Below are 21,306 nucleotides of genomic sequence, written 5' to 3'. Positions count from 1 at the left end.
CATAGGGTGAAGAGACATACTTCTTTTGATGACATGGTTGTAGCTGTAATAGATGAAGATCGCTGTCTCAAAAAGCAGCAAGATAGAGGAGTTGACCTTGACAAAGTCAGGCTATCAGATGCACCTTGTGCAAGAAGAAGCTTGGACATGCAGAGGCCTGATGCTTCAAGAAGATGACCAAGGAGCAAGAAACGGTACATGCAAACTTGGTGGTAGAAGAAGAAGAAGAAGAGGAAGAAGAAATAGGGGAAGCATCCTCAACAGTGGAACATGCAGTTGGTGTTATGGATAATCTTCCGGTGTGATGGATAATCTTTTCTAAAAGAAGAAGATTATGATTGGGCTTTTGAAAGCCAACATATGTGAGTGTCATGGGTCCTCTGCTCGGGTTGTCCCCCAAAAAAGATTCGTAATAAGTGCTCGACATGTATGTCAGTCTTTATGTGCTTGTCTTGCCTTGTGTTATAAAAGGCTTTAGTACTTCAATTTATCCTTGTTTAGGTCCAGGGGGTTGATTTCTCAGAGACTAATGTAAGTGAAAGTTGTGAGAGTGATCAAGCTCTTTTGGCACGTGTTCCCTAGACCTTTGAGTCTCATGCTTGTTAAGCCTATGAGCCATGCTTGTTGAGCCTCTGAGCCTTTTGTGCCAAGCTCACTGGCTTCTTAACCATGCTTACTAGCGTCTGAGTCTGCAGCAGGGAACATGTCTTAGATGGAGCATTAGAGTGCTGTGTTGAGCACAAATATTGAAGGTTGTCTCAAGGCATTCCACCATTGCTCTGAAGGGGGGTTTGTTGGGTGTTTCAGAGTCTGTGTCGTATGTGTACTCCTGTTTGTGTACCCACTTGTGTTTGTGTGTGAACAGTCCCTAAAAGGGCTAAGTGTGTTAGTGTGTGTGAACCCACCCTTAGTGTGGATAAGATAAGTGTGCCATGTGTCACTTGTCTAACATGTGTGTGATTCCCTTGAGTCAAAAGATAAGGCTTACACCCTATAAAAGCATATACTTGGTGTCACCAGCCTCAGCTAAATGTCACGCAGAGCTTTTGAGGCATCCAGACAATTAGCTGAGGCTGGTGACACAGGATCATGGTATGCACAGATTATACATCTATTGAGGGTGGGAAATAGATCACTTACCACCTCTTCAGTATGATCTTAATGCTCCACATATGCAGCTCTCACACAGTGAGAGGAACAGAGTTATGCAACAGGACTTATTGCAGCGCTATATGAGGTGGACATGGATCACACCCCACCAGCCCCTGCCTACGAAGATGCTATACTACAGAGATTGTTTTATGAGCATCTTAGAGGATGGATTTATTCAGCGACTCGGATATATGGATGTTACATGGAATCGGTAGACCAGCGCAGATTTGACCAGTTCTTGCTAGAGACACATCGCCACAGAGAGGCACTGCTACGGACTAATACCATAGGGAGAGGTGGGCTCCAGCTCCAGCTCCAGCTCACTGATTTCTTCCAGAGATCTATCCCAGTGTCTACCCTGACACAGGAGGGGGTTACACTTCAGTGCGCTGCGGACCTCCGAGCCAGATGGAGACCAAGAGCACTAGGCTATCATACTCCCAGACTACATCAGAGGGAGATTACAGAGATGCAGGCTCGACATAAGCACCATATCCAAGAGCGGCTAGCTCACTTACACTCACACCCGGAGATCATGCTCCAAGGGATTTTTACCTCGCCATCGCCTATGTATCGCATATTACACCCCCATTATGGTACTGGTTGGAGCTAGACAGATCTGCATTGCATTCTTGTATACCCTATGCATATAGGTTGCATACTGAGCCTTTAGCAGTAGTGCTCCATCCATCGCACCCCCCCCCACTAGCTCAATACTTTCATAGTTTATTTCATGTTTATTTTGTCCTTTTTTCTGGACATCCAGAGGACATTGACAGTTGTACATTGATTTGTCTTATAGGTCGAGTTCGGCCTCTAGTAGATGTTAATACATCTTTCTTTCTTTCTCTCTCTCTCTCTCTAGCCATGGAAGTCTTCCATACCTGATTGGTGTCGGCTAGTAGAGAACAAGTGCTTACATCATTTAATGGTGCTGCCTTCCCATGTATGATGGGCTTACGATCTGGCCAACGAGGCACAATAAGCGTGGGCCTCTTCCTTGCGTGTCAGAGCCTGCTAGAGACCTAAATCTAACCTAAACTTGTTGTCAACTTAGGGATTAGCCATGATATTACCAATGTCCACGTGTGTGCACCTGACAACGCCTTGGAAAGAATAATAGTAAAAAAGTACAAGATACTTAATGGTTACAAGTTTTATCATAACTCTCTGCCACCAGCACACACGACCTTGATGGAATGCCTTTAGACACCCACTATTGGGCACGGATGAAGTTAGTGGGGATGTTGTAGTATCAAGTCCATACTAAGCATGATGGAGTTTGTCCAAAGTCAGAGAACTCTCTGCCGTCTGTGAGGCTGTGCATTGGAGCTGATACATTTCAACGTATGCATAATTTACTTTCTTTCATTGATGTTTTTTTTAAGGAAAACTTGGGTGTATTTTTTAAAGAAGAAAAGTGAAGCCTTTGATAAATTCATAAAAGGAGGGCTAAATTGGAGCATAAGGTCAAGGTTCTCAGGACAGATTGGGGAGGTGAATAGATGTTTGAAAAGTTCATAAGGTATTGCAAGTAGCACGGGGTCTAGAGATAGCTAATTAATTCTGACACTTCATTTCAAAATGGGTTGATAGGAAGAATAGGTCTATTGTGAAGATCACTTCAGTCATGCCTCACGACAGGAATATGACTTGCACATTTTGAATGGTCTGAGTGTCAAGAACCTCCGAGACCCGTATCGAGGTGGTTGCACCTGCTGACATTGAGAGACTCAGGAGTACTCTTGAGGGGAGTAGAATAATGGTATTAAGAGGGTTAAGGCTCATCATGGAGAGGAATGCAGGACAACAGACTCATGAGAGTCAGTTGGTCAGTTATGCCTTGATCATAGTTGTTTCTCATACCGGTACGAATGGGTTCGTACGGTACGATACCGTACGATATCGTACGGTATCGTCCCCCCCCCCCCCAAAAATATTTTTCCTTGAAAAAAAAAAATCCCAAATGCTTAAAAAAAATATAGAAACCCTGCTTTACGAAGATCCCAAATGCTCGCAATACTTCGCAACTTTTGTGTCCACTCAGTATTCCATATGGGGTTGTTGAGAGACCTAAAAAATCTGGCGAGGTAGACTGGTAGTGTACACATGATTGGTAGGATGAGAGAATCTTGCTACATCACTTGGGGATCCCTGGTATAGGTAGGCTAGACAATTAGATTCTCAAGTTATGTACGAGGGAGAAGATTTGGACATGGCCATTTTGATCTAGAGAGGAGTTCCTAAACTTATCACCCCCTCGTATTTGTGCAAGGATGGTCCCTTAGTCATAAACGCTACACTGGGAGACCTTTGGTATTGCATTACCCATCCAGGTTCTTTTTTGGAGACAATCGGGAGATCCAACCGGGAGAGACACATATCCATGTTCTGGTTCCTCAAGCATTGTAGACTCCTCTCCTCCCAACCTTCCCTCACATTCAAGCTTGAAGCTCCATAGGTTGTAAGTGAAAAAGAAAAAAACCGTATTTTATCGTATGGTATCCGAAAATTTCATATCGTACCAAAAATTCCCGTACGGTATCGTATCGTACGGTATCGTATTTTCGTACCGTGACAACCATGGCCTTGATGACACAGATTATGCAGGTTTCCAAGCCCAGATCAGTGGAGGAAGCACTGAGACAGTAGGTTTGCAGCCATGTAGAGTGAGCTCGATGCTGTAGAGGGGAATCACACTTTGGGAGTTGGTTAAAAACCGAGTGAAGGGGAAGGTAATTGAATTCAAGTGGATGTTTAAGACAAGGTTTCACTTAGAAAGAACATCAAATAAACACAAGGCCCTACATTCTGCCAAGGGATATGCCCAAAGAGGAGGGATTGACTCCGATGAGACCCTTGCTCCCAGCTACTCAGCTGCTCCCTGATCTCATTGCTTTGTTGGCCCCTGTGCTGTGCAGCACTGCTTTGACCAGCCACCGACCTGGAGCACCTTCCCAGATGGCCTGCCCTAGACTGCCCTTGAGCTGCTAGTAACCACCCCTTGTCGCATGTAAAATGGGGCACCTCTCTTTTCAATTCACTTACTAACAGGCGATGGAATCCACACAAGTGGAGGAGGAGGGACCACACATAGTTGTTTGCAGCCCTGCAACAGTTGTAATTGAGGATTTTATGCATTTAATTTTCTATTGAAATAAATCACATTTTCTGGAATTCTCGTTCATCAAGTGTTTGCTGTAATTACTCTAATCTCTTCCACTACTTCAAACCTGTGCAAGCTTCCGCATTTTCTCTGCATAGTTTGAGGTTTATTTTCACATATATGACACCCTTAAAGCATGAGGGGCTGGAGACAAGGCTTGTGCTCTGGAAAGCTTTTTTTCTAAGAAATGATTGCTTTGATGGAATGTTAATTCGTTGCAGATCATCCCACAAGCAATTTGCTCTAGATATGGACTTGCAGTTGGAGCCAATTTGGTTTGGATGGTTCGAATATTGATGCTCATTTGTTTTCCAGTGGCATATCCTGTCGGCAAGGTAATTTTTCCTGAAATTTCCTACATGTTCTTTCTGCTGAGAGGAAACCCTCTCTTCACCCGAATCTTGTGTTTTGAAAGGTCTAGGTGGCTGTGGGATCTGAGGTACGGGGAAGGACTTTGAGGTAGTAGCAGCAGCATACTCTCCTAAGCTATGGATTGGTTTTTCTTGTCTGCAGTTTTTGGATCTAATATTGGGACACAATGATGCTGGCTTGTTCCGGAGAGCTCAATTGAAGGCACTAGTCTCCATTCATGGGAAAGAGGTATGCATGCAACAAAACTGAGTCTATAAGCAACTTCAGACATGGTCTCTGTGGTGCTTTCCTTGATATAGCACATGTGTTCGGTGGGCACGAAAGGACAGGCACACAATCTTATAGCTGTTTGTTTGCATTTTACGCTAGGAAGGTAAAGGAGGCGAGCTTACACATGATGAAACCACGATAATTAGTGGAGCGCTTGACCTAACCTTAAAGGTATGGGACATCTCTTGTGACGGCTTCATATATGGCAAAAGGTACAGGTATCATTTGTATGCTTCTCCTTGCAGACGGCAGAAGAAGCAATGACACCCATTGAGTCGACATTCTCACTGGATGTTGATTCCAAATTGGATTGGTACTCTCTCTCTCTCTCTCTCTCTCTCTCTCTCATAGGTCATTATGGCCTTTTGAAGACGTTAATATAACATTTCATTTCATTTCATTTCATTTCTCTCTCTCTCTGTGTCTCTCTGCGTGCGCGTGTGTGTGTGTGTATGTACATTCCGCTCATCCTTCGGAGATGTATCATGTTAGGCATCATGCATATGTCTTGGTGCTATTTTGTGAAACAAGCCCCAAAATCTCTGAGGATGACTTGTGTATGAGGGCTATTTCACACAAAAACCAGGGGGCTGGTTGCTATCTGGCTTACCACCCATTCTTAGCTCACCCCTCAGCTAGAGGCTAGATTCAACCATTGACCCATCTATGCACGTCGCTTGAGCATCAGTGTCATTGATGCTCACTATCCAGCTAGATCTAGGCCTGAGATGTCTGATTTGAGCAATTTAGTATTGGGAGCTACAGTAAAAACATCTGCTATAAATAAGGCATACTCTAGGTCCTTCCACATTGGGCACCCACCCAAGGCACATTCGGTAGCCAGTATTGTGATAACTCCTAGGCACATTCGGTCGCCAGTATTGTGTGCTCCTCAGCTACTGTTTTGGCAGTTCTTGTCTTGTCATCTTTTCTGTGTATTCCTCAAAACATGCTAATTCATGGAGAAAATGCTGTGTGTGCAGGGAAGCAATGGGAAGGATTTTGGCCACCGGCCACAGTCGGGTCCCGGTCTATTCAGGGAACCCTAAGAACATAATAGGGTTGCTGCTGGTCTGTTCAAGACCAAGATTGTGATGTTTTATTGAGCTTTTATTCCTCAAGGCTTCTGTATAGCGTCAGTTGAATTGTGATGCCATGGTTTATTCTTCCTTAGGTTAAAAGTCTCTTAACTGTTCGTGCTGAAGCTGAGACCCCTGTAAGCGCTGTTTCAATAAGGAGAATACCAAAGTAAATCTCTAATCCCAAATAAATGCTTGAATGGATGATGCCCGTTTTTCAAACTGTTAACTTATGGCCTGTGTAGAGTGCCTGCAGATATGCCATTGTATGATATACTCAATGAGTTCCAGAAAGGGCAGAGTCACATGGCTGCGGTAGTGAGACGAAGTGCAAACATGAAGGTTGCAGCCACAGGGAATCACAACAATGATTCGGGCCTAAATGAAGACAAAACAAACAGGTCTTCATCTGAACAAAGTGGTGGTGGCACCAATGCATCTGAGGTTAAGATTTATATCAACAAGGGAGGTAGTGATGCGGTGCATGCAGCCACAGAAAATACACCTGATCAAGCACTAGCAAAAACCACAGCAACAGAGGTTTCAGATGATCTAGAAGAGGGTGAAGTTGTAGGCATTATCACTCTTGAGGATGTTATTGAAGAGCTGCTTCAAGTAAGTTATCTCAAAGTGAATGGAAAAGAAAGAAACTGATTAATTGATTAATTTAAACTTAGTTTGTAAAATCGCTAGCTAAGAAGTTGACCAATCAAGTGAACCATGATACAACTGCATCTAGCGTTGGGTGTGGAAAGAAGACGTGTGTCCCTATAAATATCCATCAAGCTTCTGCCCCTCTGCCTAAGCAATGATAATTGGTCATAGCACATCTCGATGCCTTTGTATCATGAGAACCACTTGTCTTTGTTTGTCTGTTAGAGGTTCTTTGGTGTGATGCCTTTGCGTTTTCAGGCATTGCGTTTCTCTGTTTTTGCGTTTAGGATTTTTAAGGTTTGTAAGGGTTTACGGTTTGGCAGCTTTGGGGCTTCTGCCTCCTCTCAACGGACTAGGCAGCGCACTGACAGCCCATGTTCCGCAACTGCCACCCCGCCTCTCAGGCGTCTCCCTGGATAAGGCAATCCAGGTCATTATGATCAATCAGGGAGTTGCTTGGCAGTGTCAGGACATGCCGGCGTCAGGATAGTGCACGGGAGATTATTGCTAGTATTGCAACCTATAGAAGGCCAGATGCACTGAGGCAATTGAGGGCACTTTGGTTATGAGTCACAATACATTTGTAGTATTTGGAGCATAGACACAGGAAATGACCGTTTCCAAGGGTAGAAACGTGGAAATGTCGTTTTTTGGGGGGGGGGACCATGATGCATGAAACGTTGAAGAAACACTAATCGACTAGCAACGGGCGTTTCTCACAGGGATCGCATGAATAGGCGGCTGGAAACGGGCGGAAACGTGCAAGGCGTGGCTGTTTTTTTTAAAACGTTTGAAGCCCGTTTTTTTAAATAGAAAAGCACAGCCAGTTTTTTTTAAATAAAAAACGTGCTAAGATAGAAAAGCGTAGCCGGTTTTTTTTTAATAGACAAGCGCAGCCCGTTTTTTTCCAAAAAAAAAAGTGCAGCACGTTTTTTTTCCTTCCATTTTTTTTTTCTAAACGTTGGGCATAAGCTTCCTTCCGTTTTTTTCTAAACGTTGGGCATAAGCTTCCTTCCGTTTTTTTCTGTACGTTGGGCTGTGGCCCGTTTTCTTATGTACATTGGGCTGTGGACCTGTGGTTGCAGAATCTGTATAAAAAACTCAATAAAGTGTACTTTCTCACAAGAGTCTCTCTCTCTTTCTCTCTCTCTCTCTCTCTCTCTCTACATCAACCATAGTGCAGCCAGTTCCTCTTTCTTTCTCTCTCTACATCAGCCTTGGCCCCTTTCTTTTGTATCCTTCCTACTCTCTCTCTCTCTCTCTCTCTCTCTCTCTCTCTCTCTCTCTCTCAGGCTGCAGACAAAGAAGATTCTACGTGCAGAGTTGGTCCCGGAGCCAAACTTGTGTGAGCTACAAATCTACACCGAACCTACACCAGTAGGTATTTTTTTAAATCAATATTTGCATATGCCTTTTTTTTGGGCATTTTTTGAGGCCTTCAATTTACCCTTTTTTTTTTCTAAATTATAAGTTCTTTCAACTCTTGTCTGTAATATTTTGGTGACTGGTGAGGCCTTTTCATGTGGGTGTGCTTGCTAGTATGACGTTCTATGAGCAAACTGTTTGCTTTTGTCGCCCCTGTGTGGCGGAACGACAATATATCGAAACTGCCGGATGTCGTTGCCCTTTGCCATTAAGGGAAAGCCTAGATTTGGTTGATGTGATTCGAAAGAGGGCCCAGCGTTGCCGGTGCATGCCTCTATGGTTTTGGCTTGACGATGACTGCTTAAAAAAGAAAGAAGAATATGTTCGAAAATGTCGTTGTCGTCATTGGGTCCCTATGTGGCAAGATGTGCCGCTTGCACAAGCACCTTCTCCTATTGAGGGACTTCCTCTAGGAGGAGTTACTGCCATTCCAAATGTTGAAAACTCACCTTGAATTAAGGCAGTTGCCATGTGTTTGTATCGTGAACTTATCCTACAGAAATATTAATGGAAAAATAACGCTCGCTTTGTCGCTTGCTCATTAATTTGCACAATGTAGTCCAAATGTTTTTTTCATTTCTTATTGAAAACTACTATGTAATATTGGCAGCGTCAATTATGGCTCCAAAGAGAACCGTCATGTCTAGCTCGAGGAGGCCCAAATCCTCCTCTTGGACTTGGTGGGATGAGGTCGTGGAGGAGTACGCCTACAAAACGGGTGGCACTAAGTGCTGGAAATGCAAATACTGCAGTCAAAGTAAGAGCGGGAGTGCATCTCGCATTTGATCGCATTTGCTTCATGTCTCAGGACAGGAAATAGCATTTTGTTCCTCCATTTCTAGCGAGAGGCGGGAGGAGCTCCGAAGGAAAGAGAAGGACATGCAACCAGCTCCAACAGCTCGACGGACGGGGAATGGAGTGTATCCTACTACATACGTGGGATCTTCACAAAGCGTAGGGAGCAGGATGCCATCATTTTTTGGACCTACGGCCACACCGTTTGGGCCACCTCCAACACTGCCCAGGGGAGCTTCAATGAGGCAGAGCACTCTTCCAGGTCGGTGGGATCCTAAGGAGGAGGAGGAGGAGGAGGAGGTGGATGCAGCAGTTGGTTGTTTCTTCTACGATGATGCCATCGCCTTCCAAGCAGCCCGGAGCTTCTATTTCAAGGATATGGTGAGAAAAATTGTAGAGTTTGGATCCACCTACACTCCCCCTACTTCTGAGGCCTTGAGGACCACTATCTTGTCAAAGGAGGACACAGTGCATGCAGTGTGACGGAGGTTGTGAGGGCCTCCTGGGAGCGGAACGGCATCACTCTAATTACAGATGGATGGAGTGACACGCGGTCTAGGTCGATTCATGGAGTCATTGCCTATTCTAGGGGGCAAGCATACTTCATCAGTGCACATGACGCATCGGAGACAGGGAAGAGTTATTCAAAGAGTGGTCTGATGCGGTAGAAGTAGTTGGTCCAGAGAAGGTGATACAGCTTGTGACCGATGGGGAGCCAGCAAACAGAGTAGCTGGTAGATTGCTAGAGGAGCGATATCCACATATCACTTTCTCCATGTGCATGGCCCATTGTTTGAACAACCTGCTCAAAAACCCAGGACACATAAAGTGGGTAGCAGATACCATAGAGAAGGGCAACCAGATTGTGTCCTTCATTTACACTTTCTTTTTCGCTGAGTTCAGGAAGAGGCCGCAAAGAGATCTTCGAAAGTATTCGGACACTCGTTTCGGATACAACTTCTTGATGATGGAGTCCATACAGAAGAGCTCTAGTGCTCTAAAGCAATTCATGGTGAGTGATGAGTTTGAGAAACATCATCTAGCACGCACAAAATCAGGGAAGGATTGCAAAACAAACATCACAGACTCGGAATTTTGGGAGCAGTGTAGGAAAATTGTCGATCAAGGGAAGCCCATCAACCACTTGTTAAGGATGACAGATGCTTTGTAGCCATGCATTGGTCGAATTTATGAAGCAATGGACAGGATGATAGAGAAGCTGGTGCAAATAGAGACAAATAAAGTCTTGTATACGGAGATGAGGAACATATGCACTGATAGATGGAGTGAGTATCATTCTCCTATGCATGCAGCAGCTCTTGTGGTCGACCCGTATTTCCAATCAGGGAAGCAGTATGCAAATGGGGAGGTGTCAGCTGGGTGGGACAAGGTGCTTGACAAACTTGTGCCGGATCCCACTCTACAAAGAACCATCAGGAATCAACTAGCTGACTACAGGGCCCTCAAGAAGAGGTTTGGTAAAGCGAATGCTTTGCTGGATCGAATGACCACTGATCCATGTGTGTGGTGGGAAGATTATGGAGCAGATGCATCAGAGTTACAAGGGCTTGCCATCAAGATTCTAAGCCAAGCTGTTAGTTCGTCTTGCTTAGAGCAACTATGGAGCTCATTCAGCCATGTCGCTTCAAAGAAGCGTAACCGTCTTGGCACTCTAAAAGCCAATGACTTGGTTTGTGTGAGTGCCAATCTACGTCTTCTTGAGCGCTTGGAGTTTCCAGATGCTTGGAAGCATTGGTCCGAGGAGGATGAAGAGGATTTGGAGTGGATGGAGCATCCCTCTACTCCACCCGACATGGTTGCTAGTTCTTCTGCTACAGCAACAGGAGATTGTGGCTCCAACGAGCCTGATGATCACGACTTTTTCGAGCCGGAAGGTCTTTATTCCGGTTTTTGAGCTAGCCTCTCACTTATGAGATATTTGTTACTTGTATCCCGATGTAATTTCATTGATTATAAATCAAGGGGTCTCAAATTCCTATTGTTGTTCGTTATTTACATTTTTCTATGTTTTTCATGGTTGGTTATCTATTCCAATAATTTATACTTAGCCGACTCCACCAGCCAGTTCCTGCCGGTCTCGGTTCCTAGTGACAAGCGTTTCACGTTTCAACATGTTCATCGTTTCCGTTCCCGTTTCCCGTTTCTGGTGACTATGATTTGGAGTGATATCATCCACACCCTTATGGCCACTTGGGCCAGAATCCAGGGATCTTCGAGGGTGCGGAGAGAAAGCGCCCCCAACTATATGAGAGTGGGATTATGGCATCTTTTTCACTCCCACTCGTATGGGACATTGTTGGCAGCACAAGGTACTTGATTGGTTGAGATTTTTCCCTTGTTGGTTTGAAATCTCTCTTTTGTATATTTTTTCATACGTGATAGAAGTCTGTTTTCTGAAAATAAACCTACCTAGCCTTGCCGAAACGTGTGTTGTTGGGAGCTTTGCCTTAGAGCAGCAAAATGCAGCTTCCGAGTTGCGGGTGTGCTAGCCTGTGGTCCAGATTCTCATCCGTTGTCACACTCGAGAGCTCCATATCCATGGGTGTGAAGGAAGAGCTTTATCTGCCTAGATAGAGGTAAGAAGAAGATTCCTACATCATGCATAGTATGGACTAGATACTACAACATCCCGGGCACACCATCAATGAGGTGAAAATTGCGCTCGCTGAAGCCCCCCCCCCCCCCCCCCCCCGGTCGAGCTGCCTTCGCCGTTCCCCGCCTGCTCGCACCCCCCCCTCCGCGCCCCTGTGCTTCTGGCGCCCCCCGCCCTCCCTTTCGCGCCCATCACCCCCCTGCCTACCTGCCCCCGTCTCCTTCGCGCCCCCCGCGCCCCCCCCTTCCTCCGTGTCCCGCCCCCCTGCCTGCCCCCGCCCTCCCCCCCCTTTCGTTCCCCGTTGCCCCCCCCCTTTTCTCCGCCTCTGCCTTCCGCCCCTCCCCCTTAGTTTTTTCCGCCCCCCTCTGTCTTCCGCCTCTCCCCCTCTGTCTTCCACCCCTCCCCTTTTGTCTTCCGCCCTTCCCCCTCTTCCCCTTCCCGCTCTGCTTTTTCGTGCAGCTTGTTTCTTGCAAGACCCTCCGTTTTTCGCTTCGCCATCGACTCAGCTTCAGACTCTGATGGAGGTTCCTCCCGCCCCACCTTAGAGGGCCTCTTCCGCAGCCCCCTCGCCCGCCCCTGAGGATACCCCATCAGGCTTTCTCTTTCGCCAGAAGAGGAAGCGAGCCTCGCCGCAGAGGTGGAACGCCTCCAGGCACATTCCACCATCTGTCGTATAGTTGGCACTCGCCTGAGCAGAGGGGAGATCCGGGATCTTCTCCAGGTCCGCCTTCTTGCAGATGTGGGCAAGATCCTGGACGTTCAGTTACTGGGCCGCGGACACTACCAGATTGAGTTCGAGACAACCCAGAGCGTGGCCCAGGTCCTAGCCATGAGTCCCCTTGACATTAGGGGCGCTCGGGCCTTCTTCAGACCTTGGTAGCATGGTTTCGATCCAGCAGCGGCCGAGCAGTGAGCGCCTATTCCATGTCACAGTTAGCTTTCCTGGACTTCGCCGCGAGTACCTTCTGCTCCTTTCTAGGATAGGATCATTGGTGGGCTCGGTGCTTGAGACTGGCCCCACAGTAGCTTCAGTGGTGGCTAGAGCAGCTGGCCTGCCTTCGGTCAGAGTTTTGGTTCCTGACATCTCCTCCCTTCCGAAGGTCATTCAGTTACCTAGGATAGGGGGGGGATGGATCGATCAGAGAGTGGAGTTTTCGGGGCCTCCCGAAACCAGTGTTTTATATGCAGGCAGGTCGGCCACCTGGCCAAGGCTTGCCCTCGCAGGAGACCCTGACCTTCACCGCAGTAGTAGACCCCCGATGGTCCGCCCACAGATGTGGCTCAGCAGGCAGCCTTCGGGACACCTGCTCAGCCCACAGAGACCTCGGATTGGCAGCCTGGACAGGGGCGCCGTAGAGGGAGACAGCCATAGCAGCATGCCCAGAGACCGACGCAGCAGCAGTCCACAGCCTCAGCATCACTGGGTTCCAGTGAGGAACAGCTTTGCTCTCCTCCTGGGGGAGACCCGAGCGCAGACCGAGGACCAGGTGATGCCAGCACCCCCCCCCTTCTCCCCCCCCCCCTCCCGCCTCGCTTCCACCTTCGCCTCCTCCCATTCCCGCTCCCGCTTTTTCAGTGGCTCCTTCCCCACCCCCTTCTCCCCCCCCCTCCTCCGCCTCCGCTCGCCTCAGCTCCCCGGGAGGCACTGGCAGTACCCTACAGTCCGGCGGGCACTGAGCACCGACCTTGATCGAGCACCGCAGAGGAGACCTACCATGCCGATTCGTGCTTCACGGATATCCTCTATCCGCAGTCGACTGAGTAGTCTCGACACTAGACAGCGCTCGGAGGCTTTCGACTACTCCTTCACACGCCTTTTTGGAGCAGAGGGCCCCCATGAGCCAACACCCATCAGAGTTCATGTGGTGATACCTTCGGCCCGAGGGGAGGAGGCACTTGATTCAGCGGTGGCCTTCTCCTTCCCTCTCTGCGGCACTAGCGAACGAGCGGGAGTGGACTCTGGATCTGGCTCTTAGTATTTTGAAGACTCAGGCAGTTGAGTTTTCTCACCATGTGAGCGATTTGGAGATGACAGACGTGATAGGCCGACTCTGGGAGTTGGCACATTTCTTTGATACCGGGAGTGCGGATGCCTCCGGGAATCGACATTTGGTGGTTCGCATAGCGGCAGACCTAGCACGAGACCCTGGCTATGTATGCATACATGAGGTTTCTCTCTCCGAGCGGGAGGTAGTCGCTATGGGACAGAGCCACTGGCGCCTGGTCCGAGACTCTTGCAGCACACCGGGTGGGCAGATTCGTAGCCGCTCGGATGAGGATTACTCTCCATCCAAGCCGCTTGCGAAGGCCCGCCATATGGCTGAGACAGACTCCACCTCAGCAGGTCATCCATGAGGATCATCTCATGGAATGTACAGGGCCTTGGCGGCGCACACTGTACGTTATCGTGGTTGCTTGAGGCAGGAGCTTTAGAGATGCTTGGTTGGGGGCAGTATTGATATTCTGATGATGCAGGAGCACCTTTGAGTGAGAGCAGGATTCGGAGATATGGTTCGGTGATGCCTGGTAGATGGGGCACATTTTGGACTGTAGGTTTTGGCCCCTTGGGTGGACAGGGAGGAGTATGTATGGTCATTGCGGATGTATGGCGGCAGGCCATTGTGGATCGCGGGGTCATTGTGCCTGGTAGAGCACAGTATGTTATTCTGAGGATGCACGATGAGCACTTTGGTGTGCTCAATGTCTATGCGCCCAACCATGCTAGTGCCAGAGCAGAGTTCTTGACCCTTGTTACAGTTGCATTGCCCGAGGCCGCACATTGGTGTGTCGGGGGAGACTTCAACATGCTTGAGGACCAGGCCGTTAGGGTGGGAGGCAATCATGTTACAGTGCACGGCACGGAGCTTGCAGCTTGGGAGCGATTTTGTATGACACTGTGGATCACTGATGCATGGCAGCATGAGGCTTTCTCTCGTTCTGAGGACAGTCTTAGTTTTTCTCGGTCGGATCGCCGCCAGGGAGGGACTAATCTATCACGGATTGATCGCTTCTATGTGGGCGACAGGTTCGGGGAGCGTGGTGGCTCCGTTGGCATTCTCGGTCGCACCTCTTTTTGAGACCATGCGCCAGTTATTTTGACACTTGAGGAGAGGACACGAGAGACCAGCTTGCAGTTGAGGATCCCAGAGAGGATACTTACAGATCCCAGTCTTTCTGAGGACATTGAGAGGATATGGCATGATAGCCAGAGCTCTGACCTGGATGCAGCAGGCCAGTGTGCCCAGGGACTCATCGAGCTCAGCTCTTTTTTGCAGGCTACAGCCTTGATACGGCTGGGAGAGACACGAGAGCGGGAGCGTCGCTTGAGACGTAGCCTTGCTTCGCTCCAGCGTCTTCAGGAGCAGCTACCTACATGTGAGTGGGTGGCGTCCCAGTTGAGCCAGGAACGCCAGGAGGTTAGAGAGACAGAGGAGCAGAGACACGAGTTCTACTATCATCGCCAGGCCTCTTAGTGGACGCAGCTTGGTGATAGAGTGACTGGGAAGTTTTTTGAGATCACCGGACCCCGCCATGCTCGAGCAGGAGTACACCAGCTCAGGAGGCAGGATGGATCGTTAGCCACTGAGCCCGGGGAGATTAGAGCTATTGCCACTGAGTTCTATAGAGACCTTCTTTCAGCGGAGCCAGCCACGGAGGCACGTGATGCTTGCAGACAGACTGTGTCGGCCCATGTGCAGAGGAGGGTCACAGATCGTATGGGCACAGTTTTGGGTGAGCCCCTTTCAGAGGATGAGCTTGTTGAGGCTTTGAGGGTCCTTTCGCGTCATAGTTGCCCTGGGGAGGACGGATTGACGCCTGCATTTTTTATGCACTATTGGGATCTTTTGGGGCCAGGCCTCCGCAGGGGCTTTTAGTATGTTTTGGACACTGGGGTGATGCCACAGAGTTTTTCAGAGGGCTTGATCTTTCTTATCCCCAAGGGGGAGGGAGTGTCAGATGATATTCGGCATTAGAGGCCTATTACGATCCTCAATACTGTCTACAAGGTCCTAGCAAAGGCCTTGAGTTTGAGGATCCAGCCCTGTTGGAATATATGATCAATGTCATGGTCTAAGGTTAAGGCACACAATGAAATGTAAAAGGACCATGTAATATGAAGAGAATCCAGGTGAATGAAAGGGTCAAACCCCACTTGAAGTAGGCGAGTTTCTGAAGATTCTCTGGAGGCTATATTCTAGGGAGCCATGTGGGGGGAGATGGCCTTGGATGCTCTTGATGAGATGTAAGCAATGATGTCATTCAACCATGTACACTTTGGCTATAAAATGGTGGCCCTCCTAATGAGAAAAACACGAATTTTATATGCTTTGTGATGCTCCTTATTGTGCTGTCATTATGTTCTCTTAATCTTTGATTAAGTACTAGTTAATTATACTTTTGCTCATGTGACCACCATGGCTTATCTTGAACCACCATAGCTCTTTCATCACTCCATGCTCATATTAAGCTTGCATTATCAGTCATTATGCTTTTCCCAACATGGTATCAGAGCCATGATTATCCCTAGGCATAGTAATTAACCACATTAATTACATTTTTCATTTTTTCAAGCTTTCCATTAAAGCTTCAACTCACCCCCTGCTGGTCTTTTGCTTCATATGAGCTCTATAGTCCATCAAATCTCAAGCTTTTTGATTCAAAAGAAAGCTAACAGCCGGCTCCATCTACTCCTAGCTCCATTTGAGCTCCCACGAACTACACGCGGCGAAATCAGCTCTGCAACAGCACGCTTCTGCGCAGCGAAATTCCTCAAATTGGCGCCGTACGATGAATGGTTTGCTAATTCCTCTTGTGAGCATAACATTGATGCTATGAAGCTCCCACGTGTTGATTTTCATGAGCAATGGTCCACTGTAGCTGCTGTTTGAACTAATTTATCAGTGACAGTACATGCTGTGTTGCAGAGAAGATTTACAGAGATTGAAGCAACATCTTGACATGTTTGAGTGCTGAAGCATTTTATGTTTCTCATTTGGTAAGAGCTTCATTCAATTGCTCAAAGCTCACTCTATTTTTGGGGGCAGTTTTTCCTCTTTGAATTAATCATCTCCACTAATCATCATATAATTAATAGTAATTATCTATTGAGATGACATTCTAATATGCATATTGAGTTGAATATCTCTTTGTAGTCATGCATTCGGATGCTGAATCATCTAATGAAGATTATATCAAGAAATCATTGAAACCCAAAAGCAAAACTAGAAAACCTAGGATGAAAATCAAGTCTAGGCCCAGTTATTATCACTATGCAAAGGCTTATGGGTTTGGGGAATTCTTGAGTAATTTCATGCATCTATATGGTGAAGGGGGATTCTAGCTTTTAATATTTTGCATTGTTCAGTTCCAATCATGGAGTCAACTTACATATCATCCTCTTTCATCAAGAAATTCAACGGTCATGACTTCCATACTTGGCAAGTCAAAATGAGGTTTTTATTAATGAAAGAAGGAGTTTGGGGCATAGTCAATGGTACTATACCTAAACCTGCCACACGAGAAGGAGAAGTCTCTTGGCAAACCAAGGATGAGAAAGCATTAGCTCTCATTGCCCTTGGAGTTGAAGATAGTTATATACATTACATTGGTAATGGAACATCTTCACAAATTGCTTGGAATTCACTGGATAAATCTTTTGGTGCTCAAGGCCTCCACAGCAAAATCAGTCTCAAAGTAGACTTTTACAGTCTAGAGTACAAGATTGATGAGACACTTGCATCTCACATCAACACCATGAAGAGCTTGATGGCCCAGCTCGAAGCCATCAATGAACCAGTCAAGGAGAGTGATGCCATAGCCATCCTCCTAAAGTCAATGCCATCCGAGTATGATACACTCATGCCGACCTTAAAGTACATGCAGGATCCCACTTTGGAGGGAATAGAGAGTGTTCTCTTGGAAGAAGAGAAGAAGTTGAAAGGTAGAGCCATTGATCTTGTCTCAAACCAGGCATACCTTGTTCAAAAGCAAACCGGCAAACCACTCCAATGTACACATTGTGGAAGGACAGGACATCTTGCCAAGAATTGCTACCACAAAGACAAGCCAAAGCGAATATGCACCAAATGTGGAAAGCCAGGTCACCTCGCCGACAAATGTTACACCAACCAGGCAAATATGGCAAGCACTTCGAATGATTCCGAAGAAGCAATTCAAGCATGTAACAATGTTACTACCTCTTTTGACGAAGCGATAGATGCAGAATGGGCTTTCTAAAGCCAACAATGTTTATGCCCTCTCTTACCCAAATGTTTATGTATGGACACCTCTAACCACCGATGTAGGTTATGTGTTATTATGATGCCCACATATCTCTCAGTAGGCCATGTAGCCCTCAAGGGGGGATTGATGGGGAGTTGGGTCTCCATGACCAACAAATGATGACAAATGATGATGATGCCCATGGATATGATGATGATGATGCTATGATGATGATGGGGTATGGGAGAGGAATGTTTTCATGTCATGCTATTTTCCTTTCGCAATGTAGAAGCTATGCTCCCTATGAGCAATGCTAATTTCTTTTATGTACTGTAGAGCTATACTCCTTATGAGTTAAGCTTTTTCTTTCATGTAATGTTTGGATCAAGGGAGGGCAATATACCATGCCATGATCAAGGGAGGGTGTTGGAATATATGATCAATGTCATGGTCTAAGGTTAAGGCACACAATGAAATGTAAAAGGACCATGCAATATGAAGAGAATCCAGGTGAATGAAAGGGTCAAACCCCACTTGAAGTAGGCGAGTTTCTGAAGATTCTCTGGAGGCTATATTCTAGGGAGCCATGTGGGGGGAGATGGCCTTGGATGCTCTTGATGAGATGTAAGCAATGATGTCATTCAACCATGTACACTTTGGCTATAAAATGGTGGCCCTCCTAATGAGAAAAACACGAATTTTATATGCTATGTGATGCTCCTTATTGTGCTGTCATTATGTTCTCTTAATCTTTGATTAAGTACTAGTTAATTATACTTTTGCTCATGTGACCACCATGGCTTATCTTGAACCACCATAGCTCTTTCATCACTCCATGCTCATATTAAGCTTACATTATCACTCATTATGCTTTTCCCAACAAGCCCTTCCTTGGGGAGTTGATTCATGCTACCCAGACAGGATTCGTCGAGGAGCGTAGTATCCTTGACAACATTTTCACCTTCTGGGAGGCGATGGCCCGAGCTAGATTTCTCGGTGAGGACTTGGTCGTGATGCTTCTCGATTTTGAGAAGGCATACGATAGAGTCGATTGGAGTTTCCTAGAGGGCACTATGCTTCGCCTGGGTTTTGAGCCAGACTGGATTCGAGGAGTGGCGGCTCTATATTCCACAGCTCGTAGCCAGGTGTTGATGGCACGAGGACGGGGGCGGAGTTTTGAGTTGACCAGATCAGTCCGTCAGGGATGCCCTCTCGCCCCGTTCCTTTTTCTTTTCTTTGCAGAGGCCACGAGCATGTATTTGATAGTAGAGGAGGTTGGTTTGAGAGGACTCCAACTTCCAATCCGGGGTGAGGACCTGCTCGATTCTGAGTTTGCTGATGACACGAGATTGTTTTTGCATGGCCAGGAGGCCAATCTACAGAGGCCAGAGCAGTCGCTACAGGTTTTTGGTGTGGCTTCGGGAGCATTGATCAATTGGCGCAAGACAGTGGCTTTTTGGATCAGTAGCGCTCCCGCTTCGGCATGGAGCCCAGACCCGGGTTTTAGGTGGATTCCTCCTGGCACAGCAGTGCGGTATCTCGGATGCCAGATTGGACTTGATTTGTCACCTGAGTAGCAGATCGCCCCGCTTCTTCTGAGCATTCGGAAGAAGCTTTTATATTGGAGTACAGCTCGGCTATCCTTGGCTGGGAGGGTGGTGGTGACAAATCAGGTGCTTTTAGCGACTATGTGGTACATCACGTCTTGCTGGATCTTCTCGAGCTCTTGCATCAGGTAGGTACAGAGGCTGATCAGGAACTTTCTTTGGTCTGAGTGGGATGGTTAGCCGGCCCGGGCTAAGGTTGCTTGGATAGTTATTACTCTTCCGCTGGCCTAGGGAGGCTTGGGCATTATAGATCCAGTTGATCAGAGTAGAGCCTTGTTGGGGAAGCTTATTGTTCGGGGCCTGCTTCCAGGCGCTGAGCCTTGGAAGGAGCTTCTTTTTCAGCGGCTGCAGGCTAGAGCTCCCCCAAGAGGGGGCACTTGGGCACCAGAGATACGGTGGATCTTCATAGAGATGAGGACAGGCCTCAGTAGAGGATGGGAAGACAGATTTGCCTTGAGCATCCCACGAGCTTGGGAGCTGCTGAGACCGGGGCTTTCTAAGAGACCTCCCACTTGTGATTAGGAGCGGGCATGACAGCCGCTCATCTGGAGCCCCGCGGTACGCACAGAGCAGGGTCATATGCTGGGTTCTCGGCCTTGTCTAGCCTGGGGACCATTGGCGTGAGGCCCAGCACGCAGTTTTGGAGATTGGCAGGCCTTTTGTAGTCTCCCGGAGGAGATCCAGGCGGAGAGGCTGAGTCACTTCAGAGGGGGGCTGATTATGAGGGATGACATTCAGGAGGCACTCACTGAGGAGTGGTTCATGCCTTTCAATCCAGCGGCCCCACGGTGGATGGGAGCCTTTACACAGTTGGAGATCCTGATTGCCGTCAGAGCTTGCATTGAGGATGGTAGATGCCTCTACTATGAGATACAGGATGAGGGCAGACTTCTGAGAGTGGAGGCGGAGTTGCCTTTGGTTGCAGAGTGCATCTTTCAAAGGATACGGGTAGTGGCCGCCGCTTCTTGGAAGTGACATATTGATCCAGACCCTGCAGATGTGGACTCTGATTGGCGCATATGGGCATATGTTGCGCGCCCCTTGGCTCGGCTCCAGTGGGACCTTGGCGAGTACGAGTGGCATGATCCTTATGCGTCCCCCGAGGACACAGAGATCACCTTTTTCCAGTACACTGAGGCATATTTTGACTGCGAGGAGGATGGTCTCTCCAGCTGCATCGGAGCATTAGTGGCTACAGGGACTCTCACAGGAGTTCCTGGAGGATTTTTGGATCAGGCTCTGGGCTAGCCGACAGGCACGCAGGATCTCGACTTTCCAGTGGCTGGTTGCCCACAGGGGCTGTGCAGTTGGCACCTGGCTTGTCTACAGTGGCCTCCCGCCGGCTTGCGTCCGATGCTGCCACCCATTGGAGACACAGAGACATTGCCTATGGGACTGTCCACAGGCGCAACAGATTTCGCTGAGGATGCTGCGCATTTTGGCCCCCCTCTCTCTAGAGGGCATGTATACGTGGGGCTGTGCAGTTGGCACCGGGCTTGTCTACAGTGGCCTTCCGCCGGCCTGCGTCCGATGTTGCCACCCATTGGAGACACAGAGACATTGCCTATGGGACTGTCCACAGGCGCAACAGATTTGGCTGAGGATGCTGCGCATTTTGGCCCCCCTCTCTCTAGAGGGCATGTATACGTGGGGAGCCGCTGCTTGGTCGACTTCGTCAGGGCCTGCTCTGGGATACGAGACGGAGCAGGACAGCCAGGCCATCAGATTCATTAGGGGCCAGCCTCGCCTTGTTCCTTCGCCGGATTTCTCGTCCGCCGGGCTGGGCATAGGAGAGGGATTTACGATGGGAGCTCCTCAGCAACCTCACCATATGGTTCATCTGGAGATTCCGTTGTTTCAAGGCCTTTGAGGGGAGACTGGAGCCACCAGCAGAGACTGTTCGGGCTATCTGGCAGGAGTTGATTCACACCCTGCGAGGACAGGATGACC

The 21,306-nt window shown here is 47.9% G+C and overlaps 1 protein-coding gene across 3 annotated transcripts in view; it reads left to right on the top strand.

Moving 5' to 3' along the window:
• The window catches only part of LOC147633124 (DUF21 domain-containing protein At4g14240-like), a 164,159-nt gene that overhangs the window by 65,485 nt on the left and 77,368 nt on the right, over positions 1-21,306 (top strand). For all 3 annotated transcript variants that reach the window (XM_086806134.1, XM_086806136.1, XM_086806135.1), the window contains 7 exons: positions 4,540-4,653; positions 4,832-4,918; positions 5,060-5,131; positions 5,206-5,273; positions 5,944-6,031; positions 6,135-6,208; positions 6,285-6,654. In XM_086806134.1, the coding sequence (XP_086662260.1) occupies positions 4,540-4,653; positions 4,832-4,918; positions 5,060-5,131; positions 5,206-5,273; positions 5,944-6,031; positions 6,135-6,208; positions 6,285-6,654 (873 nt within the window). The remainder of the gene's footprint in view (positions 1-4,539; positions 4,654-4,831; positions 4,919-5,059; positions 5,132-5,205; positions 5,274-5,943; positions 6,032-6,134; positions 6,209-6,284; positions 6,655-21,306) is intronic.

This window comes from Cibotium barometz, chromosome 12 (genome assembly GCF_041138505.1).
Source record: "Cibotium barometz isolate CiBa-2024 chromosome 12, ASM4113850v1, whole genome shotgun sequence".
In the NCBI taxonomy this organism is placed as follows: Eukaryota; Viridiplantae; Streptophyta; class Polypodiopsida; order Cyatheales; family Cibotiaceae; genus Cibotium; species Cibotium barometz.
The sequence above is the reverse complement of the archived record's forward strand: the minus strand, read 5'-3'. Positions and strand labels throughout refer to the sequence as shown.